This window comes from Protopterus annectens, chromosome 8.part0, assembly GCF_019279795.1.
Source record: "Protopterus annectens isolate FY-2018-M chromosome 8.part0, PAN1.0, whole genome shotgun sequence".
Lineage (NCBI taxonomy): Eukaryota > Metazoa > Chordata > Ceratodontiformes > Protopteridae > Protopterus > Protopterus annectens.
This window is the reverse complement of record NC_056741.1, coordinates 530,994,413-531,006,205: the sequence shown is the minus strand read 5'-3', so window position 1 is coordinate 531,006,205 and position 11,793 is coordinate 530,994,413. Positions and strand designations below refer to the sequence as shown.

Genomic DNA, 11,793 nt, shown 5'->3' with positions numbered 1-11,793 from the left:
TGTTTCCGTATACCTTGAGTTTTCAGCGGCAAGGCCGACTCCACGTGGGAGTTGGTAGCAGCCTGCGACTGTAAAGTAGCGGGCATCAGGGGCTGCGAAAGCGCCTCACTGAGAACCGGCGACTGGCTTAGGAGAAGCTTCGCCATCAGTTTTGGGCTTCGCCATCGGTTTTGGGCCTCTGTTGTCTATCTCTCTCCTTTTCTTTGCGTGTTTTTTTGTGAACTCCGGTAGTCGAATGGCTATCCGACGACATTTCTGGATAATTAAACTGGCGTCCAAAATCATACTGATGCTTAACAGTGCATTGGTTAAATCTAGCACAAAACCGACAACCAGAAACGTTGTGATCAGGGCCTAGGCAAGGAATACAGTAAGAATGAAAGTCCTTATGAGGTATTTGCTTTCCACAAGAAATACAATTATTTACTTTTTCTGACATCTGTCTGGAGCAAGAAAAAAATTTCCCCAACGGGGTACTTAGCTTTATTGAAGACTTCGGATCTGAAACTCGAACACGAAAATCTCAGGAGTCGGCCGACCGGCACTTGCGAACTGCTTCTGCTTCGGGCACCGCACGGCAAGAAAGACTAAAGAAAATGGCGTCGGCTGCATCTTTTATACCCCTGATGATCTGACGTCAGGGAAGGTGTGACAGCAGCTGACGCAGGACCCAGAACTTTGGAATTCTGGCAGACTGAGGGAAACCTGCCAGCAGGATTACCCAAATGTAACGACTGCAACAGTGAAACATGAAGAACATCTGGACATAGTACTAACACTGCCCTCATTTCTTTCCTTGGCACAGTAAAGAGAGTTCCTTAGTTTCGGCACTCTTCCTGGATTTATCAATAGCTTTCAACACTATTTGCCACTCTCTCCTACTTACTAAACTCTATAATCTCGGACCATCTCCTCCTACCCTACAATAGTTTACTATCTCAGTAATAGGCAGCAATCTACTAAATGGCAACACTCTTCCTCTCCTTTCATAACTACAAATACAGGTGTCCCCCAAGGATCAATACTGGGACCACTCTTATTCAGTATATCTGTCAACTTTAATTCCTCTCTCAACCACAGTACCATTATCAAATATGCAGATGACCCAGTTATCTGCTCTGCTAAATATGCCCCTCCACTACAGCATCTCACCCAAGAAGCATTTAGTTCCACTGAAACCTGGATGTCCCAGAACCATCTCGCTCTCAACTTTTAATATTTATCCCCATAAAATCCAGCCCTATTGACAATTCACTATTCTCCGTTCTTTCCCAAATTAACATAATTGAAGTAGTCATCCCCAGTATCAAATTGCTAGGTGTCATCATTGATGACAAATTAACTTTCAACCTTCACATCTACAGCAACATAAAAAAACATCAAAAACTAGGTGCCCTGTACAGGTACAACTATTTTCTTAGCCTCTCCGCAAAAAAGGCTGTGGCCTCATCCTTCCTGCTTCCAACACTTATATATGGTGCTCCCATCCTCAACAATTTAGAGTCCTCCTTGAGAACAAAACTAGACTCTTGCTACAACAAAATTGCTAAATTTGCTACAAATGCAAAATGTTCTACCCATCATTGTTCTCTGCATCAACTAAATTGGCTAGAATTCCCTCACTATCTCACTTTTCTACAATTAACCACAACCCACAAGCTCATCTAAAACCCTGAAATCTGCCCCTCCCTCTCCTCCATACTGACCATCTACCAGCCTAACAGACATCTCAGTTCCGGAAACAAAATGTTACTATCCATAGAGAAACCTAAACTTACAGACTGCCAAACGCTGTATTCCTATACCATCTCTAAAGCATGGAATGCTCTCCCATTTCACTCAGAACTATCAGCAATCCTGCCTCCTTTAAAAAATCCCTCAAACTACAACTCTCCCTCACACTGGTTATGCTCCTGAACCCCCAACACACAACCCCAACTCCTGATTTCTCTCATTGGTGTTGTACCTCTAGAGATCACTTCCTTCCCTTCCCTCTGCCCACTTCCTGCTTTCCCTGTCACTTCAGACTGTCCTTTCCCTCCCTAGCCCTTCTATCTCCTACTATTCTTACACTGTACTCAACTCCCCATGGCAATTAGCCTTGCAGATATATTACACTCATGCATTATTTTAATGCACACTATGAACTCTGTAGATTTGTTTCATTCGTATATTAGAACATATGCCACTTCTATTTTTCCATGATTGTAACTTTTTTCACTATTGTTTTTTTTATGACAGACTGCAGATCTAGTATAATTAAGATAAAGGGAAATGTATTTAAAAATAAAATTTTTATGACATAATTGCAATATTGTAACACGAGCTACAGTAAACTGATAAAACAAAGCATGTTATACATAGAAATTGAAGTGTGACTTTTTTTAAACACTGTAAATAAGGTAGAATGACTACAAACTACATTTCTTGCTGCCTACTTACCTTTCTTTTTACATCAACTGCAACTCTGAACAAAAGGGACCAATAAAAACCCAGTTCGATCATGTAATACCAGTACTGGGAAGGTAACATGCTCTGTAGAATAAAATAGAAAAACACAGTTAGCAGGAGAGTGTGAGGGGTTCAAAATGATCTCTGAACTTTCACAAAGGTCATCACTGACAAAGGTTGACAAGACTTTTGCCTGGCTTATGTTTTGCACTGATCAGGAGCAGAATACATTGCAACATAGTTAAAAACATAAAAGATTAGACTGGCAAGAATGAGCATGCTACTCCTGGGGAGGATGTACAGCAGAGAGGCCTGCTAGACCTCATTACAGCAGCAATACATATGACACTTCGGTTATTCAAGCAAGCAGCTAAGAAAAGAAGTGCTCTTGCTCTGCAGGGTGATCACTAACATTCTGACATTTTTGAACAGGAGTTACAATACTTCCAAAAAATAAACTTCCAACTATAAATGCCCTTGAACAATGTATTTAAATTTAATAGTGCTTGGTTACATACAACAGAACATTTTGTAAACTGTTGTATCATTAATAAGAGTCTTTTGAAAAGACTGACTGGCCTTTTGCTCTCTGAAGCAGAGAGACTTTTTTCCTTTTATAGCATTTGTACTTTCTTTTGGACGTGTAGGCTTATGAAAGCATACTTTCAGTATCAATTAGTGAATGCCTTACTAAGGCTAGACATGAACTACTAAACTAACAAACATACTAACGTATGGAAGAGTTTAGGCCTAAAGCTTTGTGGAAACAGAAATCCAATGGAATGAGAATACACTAGATACTGTAAATGAGTTTTCCATAAAAGTAACTTTACATAATCCACGTTACAATTACCTAATTTTCTTACTTCATTAACAGTTGCCACAAATATTCATCCCGATATCGCATTCTTATCTTCATGCTAAGCAAGCAAGCAATAGTCTGTCTTGTATATGTATCTTCTTAGTAGAGCATTCTTCATATATAATACACAAACTAATTTCTGCAGATATTTGTTACCTCGCACTTCATTAATCATTCTAAATACTGCAAAAATATATGGACACATCTTCCAATAGATAAAACGTCATTGTTGATCTACACTATACCTTCACTTTTACTCTTTCAATCTACTGCATTGACATACATGCAGAATGTACTGTTACAGTTAATCCTACACCCTCATTTTAATCTCCTTTTAGTAATAAAGCCTCTCTTATTCTGATGTTTTTCTATGGCAGGGGCTTCAATACACAATACTCAGGAGTCCACTATCAATGTACTGGCAAATCATATCAAATATACCTACCTAGACTACTACCTTTAGAAAACACAGTGCTGTTAATACTTCATAGTCTTCCCCCCTGCTGCTTTCCTCTGCTTTATATTACTTCTTCCTAGGTCTCTTGTATCATCTTTCTCCTAAGATGTGTGGTTCAGTTTTAAATCCATTAATTACTGCGAATGACTCAACTAGGGAGCACTATAAATGATCTCAGTCATACTACTATTACTAACTCATCGTTCAATCTGAAATAAAAGACATTGTACTTGACAATTTACCATGCCACTACACTGTCACTTATTTTAGCTAGTCTACCATACGTTCATGTGTGTTTACTAAGCTAACGACCACAACAGCCTTTTTAAGTCTAGCCATGCACCCCCAAATCTCGGACAAGTTCTCGCAACCTTGACAAGTATAACCAGAGGCTTGTGAGATTAACCATTTACAGGTTTCCTGTGTCCATTAGAGACACAGGTGCCAAACCAGGGATGAATTTCCTGTTCACCATCCAATTGTCCAAGTTGCACTTGAATTGGGTTAGAGAGGAACTGTGCTTCACACGGATGGGCAGCCTGTTCCAGAGAAGGGGTAGTCTCTGGGATACATACCAGTCTCTCCAGCGGGTCCTAATTATATCAGAGGCAAGGTTTAAATATTTAGAAGAGACAATTCTGGTGCTGTTTGTTTTATGAATATGCAGGAGGTCCATCAAAGTGGGGTCTGACCATGTCTTGCATGCCAGGCATAGATATCCCCTCAACAGCCTGTAGGAGACCAAATACAGGGATAGTGCCTTGAGGCGGTCTGCAAGGGACATGTTACTTATGCCCTGTATTCTTTTAATGAAGAATCTCTGTGGATGTTCCGATTGTTGAATATCCCTAGTTAGGTACATACCTATGTATGTAAGTATTCTATTCAATGATAGGTCTAATGAATGCCAAATGGTGTGGAACAGTGACTTCCTTGGATCTAGATGCCACACCTTTGTTTATAAGCTGCATAACATAGAATGATTTCTTTACTACTGTAGACACTTGATGGTCAAAGGCTACATTACTGACTCTGTCCACAAGTCCCTGATTACTGGGTCAGCTCTTAGAGGTGTGTTGTCAATACGATAGTTACCAGGGGTGGATGACTTCCTGAAGGATAAGATCATGCATTTCCTTGCATTTAGTTTTAGTCCATGTCTCCGACAACAGTTATTTGTCTGTGTCAGTGGGGAATTCAACGACAGCTCCTAATTTGCAACCATCTGCAAATTTAGTCAGCCAGAGGACACTAACATTGGCCTTTACTATAGTGAAGTAAACGCCAAAAAGCAGCAGTCCCAGGAGCTATCCTTGAGGGACTGATTGCGACTGGCCTCTGTACAGGTGGACTCCTCAGTTCTAACTTCCCGAGTCTTGTCTGTGAGGCATTTGGCTATCCATCTGGTGACTTAAGGGTCTGTACCCAACCTCTTGAGTTTTGTCAACAATGCCCAAGTGGGGTATTGTATTGTGTCAAATGCCTTGGCCAATTCAAGGTAAGCAGTAACAACTATTCTGCCCTCATACACTGCTTTGGTGACCTTCTCATAGCAGTCCACCAGGTTAAGTAGGCATGACCTGCCTTTGACGAAACCAAACTGGGTTGGGTCCAGTGTCTGTGGAGGTTTTCTGTGTCATGACTGATTATTTCTATGATAATTCTTTCCATGGCTTTGCTTAAGGGACTAGTGAGACTTATGGGTTTGTAGATGGCCCACATTTGTGCGGAGGGATGACTGTTGCTGTTCTCCATTCTTGTGGAATGAAGCCTGTTTGGAGGCTAAAGTTAAGTAGCAACTACAGATGGCCTGATAAGATCATGTTTCATGCTATTTAGAAGGGATACTGTCTGGCCCCACTGATGCAGTATTTTTAGCCTGAGAGAGAACAGTAAAGGACTTGTTTCCTAGTGATAGCAGGGGAAGTTATATTTGACGTTATTTCCAGAGGGAAAGTTGTGGATGAGAGAGGGGTAAATTTGGAACTGAATTTGTCGGCCAATAGATTTGTTACATCTTCTGAGTCAGTATTAGTGGCTCCATTAACAATGAGCTCTGCAGACAGTTGTGCACTGTCTTTGAGCATGCAGACATACCTAAAGAATGCCTTGTGGTTATCCTTGGGTTGGGAAGCCCAACTTTACCTCAAAAATTTGGGTTTGATAGAGTTTATTTGTCCCCTGAGTTGTTTGTTTAGTTTGACAATAGTGCTTTTATCCTTGCTGTGATTTTTTTCCTTCTGTTATACTGCTTACTGATGTTCTGATTCCACCATAGACTTCTTTCTGGGGTGAACAGCTGCCTCTAATCAGCTATTAAAATGCATGTATAGGGTTTCTGTGAATAGGGAGCAGTGTTCTGGGGGGATTATAGGGTCTTGAAGTGTTGGCAAGTTATAATTTAATAGTAAGAAGTTAGCCTTAGAGTAGTTCCGGAATATTCCAGGGTTAGCTGGGGTTCCAAGTTTTATTTTTTACTTTAAAGGAGACCACTCTGTAGCTTGACCTTACCAGAGAAGACATTACACTAGGGAGTGCGCAGAACTCTCCCATATTAGTGAGGAACATATCCAGAATGGTTGCAACCCTGGTTGGTGTACTGACTTATTTGGTCCAGGGAGTTTGTGCTTACAAAATCTGGAAATTTCTGTGCCTGCATGGTGTCGTACGTGATTCCCAGTTAATAGTGGGGTAATTAAAGTCACCCATGAATATGGTATTGGACTGGATGTTAAGTGTTTCCAATAAGCTTAAAAAACACGGTATGGGTTTCCTGGGTCAGAAAAAAAAAAGTATTACAGCTTGCTGTTACACTACTTTCTTCCTGCAATCACATGAAAGACCAATGACACAAAAAGTACAGTTGTGTACCTACCATAAATGTAGATGTTAGAGTGTATTCACTGTTGCAGTCATTACACTTGGGTTATCCTGCTGGCAAGCAACCCGCAGTCGGCCTGAATTCCAAAGTCTTGGTCCGGCGTCGGTTGCTGTCGCCTCTTCCCTTACGTCAGTGCGACAGGGGTATAAAAGATGCAGCCGATGCCATTTTCTTCAGTTTTTCTCACCCCAGATGTCAGGTGCCCCCAAAAGGGTAGGCTGTAAAAAATTTATGATCATAAAAAAGCATGCACATAACCTTCATCTACAAGCAAATACACCACATAGGCTGTATAGAATAGATGGGTACAGATAAGTCCCAGCAAAGAAAAAAGGGGGATGGTGGGAGGGTAACCTGGACTGCAACAGTGAATACACTCTAACATCTACATTTATGGTAGGTACACAACTGTACTATGTTCATCGTGTTTCACTGTTGCAGTCATTACACTTGGGTTGAATCCCAAAGCTGAGGTTGGGCGGCTGGGCTTAAATAGAGTTTGGAGTGGCTATGATGCCCTGCAGAACTGCAGTGGCAAAGCCTGCCCTGGATTTAGAGTAGAGAGGTAAATGGTAGTGCTTTGTAAAGGTGTGCACTGAAGTCCATGTTGCAGCCTCCAAAATATCCTTGGCTGGTACTCCTCTGAGGAAGGCTGCTGAAGTGGCTGCTGCTCTGGTAGAATGTGGCCTAATGCCCTTGGGCACTGATTTGCCATGTTGTGAATAGCAGAAACGAATGCAGTGGCCTATCCATTTTGAAATAGTCTGCTTTGAAATGGCTTTTTCTTGGGAACCTGCAGCATATGCCACTAAGAGTTGCTCAGTCTTTCTGAAGGCTTTAGTCTTGTCCAAGTAAAAGCGTAGCTGTCTGTGTATGTCTCCCTCTTATTCTGTGGGTTTGGATAAAAGGTAGGCAAATGTATGGTTTGGTTAAGAGCCACGCTGGACACTACCTTAAGCATAAATGTCGGGTTTGTCCTTAGAGAAACCCTGTCCTGATGAAAAATAATAAAAGGTTCCACAGCCATTAGTGCCTGTAACTCCTGAGACTCTTCTTGCTGAAGTTATTGCTAGGAGAAGAGCGGTTTTCCATGACAAGTATTTTATCTCTGCTGTATTGGCAGGCTAAAAAGGAGGCAGTGTGAGTTTTTCCAAGACAAAATTGAGGTCCCATGTAGGTATTGGAGCTCTCCTTGGAGGCCTTATGTTTTTGGCCCCTCTGAGAAACTGTCTTAGCAGTGGATGAGAAAAAATAGGTGGATCCTTATTGTAATGAGCTGAAATGGCAGAGGCATGGATCTTAATTGATGAGAAGGATAGGCCTTTGTCCAGCAACTCAGTTAGATACTGCAAAATCTGAGGAATATTTGGTTCAAGCGAGTCAATTCCCTGCGCTTGGTTCCAAGCACAGAATCTCTTCCATTTTTCTTTATAGGATTTTCTGGTGCTGGGCCTCCTGGCCTCCAAAATAACATCCATAACTGCTTTAGGGAGAGGAGTGTTCTGAATGATTACATTATCCGCCATGCAGCCAGATTTAGGGTTCTGAGTTGGCTGTGCAGGATCTGATTGTTCTGTTGGGTAAGCAAATGAGGTATTAAGAGGCAATGTCCAGGCTGGGCCTTGAGACAAGCTCTTTAGGATTGGGTACCAGTGCTGGCGTGGCCAGTCTGGGGCAATCAGTATAATTTTTGGCTTCTCTTGTCTGACCTTTAGGAGTACCTTGGAGAGGAGAGGCAGAGGAGGGAAGGCATATACTGTAAGGGCTTTCCAGCTGAATGAAAGGGCATCCACTTTCCATGCTTGCTTGTGATAAGCCTGAGTGCAGAATCTCTGTAGCTGGCAGTTGTGAGGGGAAGCGAATAGATCTAAGTCTGGGCATCCCCATTTCCCTGTTATCATGTTGCGATTTGTGGGTCCAGTTTCCACTCGTGAGGATCCATGAGGTTTCTGCTTAGTTCGTCTGCTAAAGTATTTGTCTTTCCTGGCAGGAACTGTGCTTGCAGATGTACTTGAAAAGTCAATGCTGTGCTCCACAAAGTCGTGGCATGCCTGCAGAGGGGGTAGGAATGTGTGCCCCCTTGCTTGTTTATGTACCACATGACTGTAGTATTGTCAGTCTTTATCAGTAGTTGTCCTGGATGAAGTAGGTCATTGAAGGCTGTCAGGGCATTTTGTACAGCTAGCATCTCTGATTGATATGAAGATTTGGTTTGTGGGCCATGTGCCCTGAATACATTTTCCTGCCATGTGCGCCCCCCACCCAGGCATAATCTGATGCATCTGTTCGTGTCTGCCTGGCAGTGGGTAGGGTGAATGGCTGTCCCTTGCTGTGGTGACAGGCCTGTGCACACAATTGAAATTCCTGTTGCAGGCAGGGAATGAGAGTAATTAATTACTGTTTCCAGGCTGTGGCAATGTTGAGTCCAAACACTTTTTAGATACCACTGTAATTTCCTCATACGCAGTCTTGCATATGGAATTAGTAGAATGCAGGATGCCATGTAGCCCAGAGCCTGCAGAATTTTTCTTGCAGATAACTGGGTATTTGTTGCCAAGTCTTTGAAGTAAGAAGTCAGATGTCTGTTCGTCTGGCATGAGACAAGCCATCTGGGCAGTTGTATTTAAGCTTGCACCCAGGAATATTATCTCTTGAGAGGGTACTAATTTTGATTTCTTTTCGTTTACTGTGTACCCTAGGCAAATTAGTAATCTTTTTACAAACGCCATGCTGTAGTAAAATATCTTTGTCCTTTGCTTGAATAAGGCAGTTGTCCAAGTAGGGGTATATTTGAATTCCTCTGTCTGCAAAATGCAATTACTGGTGCCAGGCATTTTGTAAAGACCCTGGGTGCAACAGATAAGCCAAAGGGCAGTGCAGAGAATTGGTAGTGCAGTGAGCCAGCTATGAATCGGAGGTATCTTCTGCAAGATTGTCTGATAAGGACATGCAGGTATGCCTCTTTGAGGTCCAAAGTTACAAGCCAAGCCTTCTTGTCCAGCATGGGCAGAAGCTGTAGTCTCAACATTTTGAAATTTGGGACGTCCAGAAAAGTATTTAGAATAGACAGGTCCAGAATTGGTCTCCAGGCTTTGTCCTTTCTTGGTACTAAGAAAAGTCTTGAGTAAAATCCTTGTCCCTGCTCTTGTTGTGGCACTGGCTGAATAGCCCCCATGTCCATGAGAGATTAAAGTTGTTTTTGTGCCTCTTGCCATTGATTGCATGGCAGGTCTGGCATGCCTTTTGCCTTTGGAAGGGTGTGAAAGTGGAATCTGTAACCCTGAGAGACTATATTTATGACCCATTTGTCCTGGGTGATTGTGTGCCAGTTTTATGAAAAAAAGTGCTAGCTTTCCCCCCTAAGGGTGCTGCCAAAAGGTAAGTGCTTGGCATTGGCAAAGGGAAGTCATTGGGGCTGTTTTTTATAAGGCTGTGATTTGTCTTCTCCGCTTTTGGAGGTAGAAGCACCCCATTGTTTGGGCCTGTATGAGCCCTGGGGCTGTTGCCTGCCTCTAGGGCATCTGAATCTGCCTCTTTGTGGTCTGACACTGGAAAGGACCAATTCTTAGAGGGCCAGTTCCTGCTAAATCTGGGTGGCTGTACCTGTAAGAAATCCTTTACTGTCTGCATAGATTTTGCCTTATCCTCCATTTTAACACCCCCTCTGCCTTAACACCAAATAAAATATCATGCTGTAATGGTGCATCCAATAATTTTGCTTTAACATAATCAGGCAGATTCTGTTCCTTTAACCAAGCATGCCTTCTAATAACAGAACCTGTAACAGCGGCCCTGAATGAGGCCTCCAGTGAATCATAGCCACATTGCAAAGTGCAAATCTTTGTTCTCAGAACATTCAGAATTTGTCAACATTTTTTGTTTTAACAAAGACATTAAGTATTGCTGATATTTGAGCATATGAAACGGACAATTTAAAGCCCTTACAGCCAAGGTAGCAGAAGTGTAAACTTTTTTCCCCCATCTGTCCAAAGCCCTAGAATCTGAGGGGATAGGGTTTTTGGCAGAAGCAGCCTTGACCCCTTTGGGACCCTGTGAGATAGTTTCTGGGTCAGCAGCAGGGTTTTTGTAAAGAAATTTATGGGAGTCTGGTACCCTGTAGTATCTGTCTGGCTTAGCAGGGGCAGGAGGTAGAGAGTCTGGAGACAGGCCGGACTCCGAAAAAACATCATCTACTATGTCTAAGACAGGGGGAATTGCAAGAGGTTTGTGCTGAGGAAGTAAAAGAAAATCTCCATGTCTTCTTAGAATCGGAATAATCCTGGCTCTCCCAATGGAAATGCTCCCTCATGGTATGCAGGGTTTCCCCAAAAGAATAGTCCTCAGGAGAAGCTGAAGGAATAGAGTCTTCAGCATCAGAATCCTCATAGGGAGGAATAGCATATCCCTGATCAGAAAAGGAATCAGAGGAAATGGAAACCTAATCAGAGGAATCGTATTCAGTGTCTTGCCTAGGCCTCTTATCAGGACGGGGATGGGAACCCCTGATCAAAGTAATTAGGTCTTCGGCCATTTTGAGCATCTGTTTCTTAGGCATAGAAGCCTGTCCTGGAGGATGCTGTACTGGTTTCCTTGTCTTTAAAACTGTTTTAGACTTTGTCTTGGATGCTGAAGTAGGCTTTATATAAAGTTGTGTAGGTCTGAAGACACCCCCAGAAGCAGATGCCTGCTCAGCGGCTCCAGACCCATCTGAGGGATTAATTTCCGAAGGGCCAATACCTTGAGTATCCAGAGGCCTAGCTGTCTCCACATGGGAGTCGGAGGCGGCCTGTGGCTCTGAGGTAGTGGGAGTCAGGGGCTGCGAAAGCACCTCACTGAGCACCAGTGAACCGGCGACTGGCCTAGAAGAGGCTTCGTCATCGGTTTTGGACCTCAGATGCTTGTCCTTGTCTTTATCCTTGCGTTTTTTTATGAATTCCGGTCTGCTTTCTGATGGCATTATGTAGTTAAACCTTCTGCCAAAATAATGAAAAGCAAAATCGTACCAACGCTTAATAGTGTTAGTTAAATCTAGCACAAAACCGACAACTAGCAAGGTCGTGGTCAGGGCCTAGGCAAGGAATACAGTGAGTGGAAATAGCTATGAGGTATTTGCTTCCCACAAAAAATACAATTGTTAACTTT

The 11,793-nt window shown here is 42.6% G+C and overlaps 1 protein-coding gene across 1 annotated transcript in view; it reads right to left on the bottom strand.

The window, feature by feature from the left end:
* CERS2 (ceramide synthase 2) overlaps positions 1-11,793 on the bottom strand; it is a 1,576,758-nt gene that overhangs the window by 472,659 nt on the left and 1,092,306 nt on the right. The window contains exon 8 of the mRNA XM_044080039.1: positions 2,443-2,535. Coding sequence (XP_043935974.1) covers positions 2,443-2,535 — 93 coding nt within the window. The remainder of the gene's footprint in view (positions 1-2,442; positions 2,536-11,793) is intronic.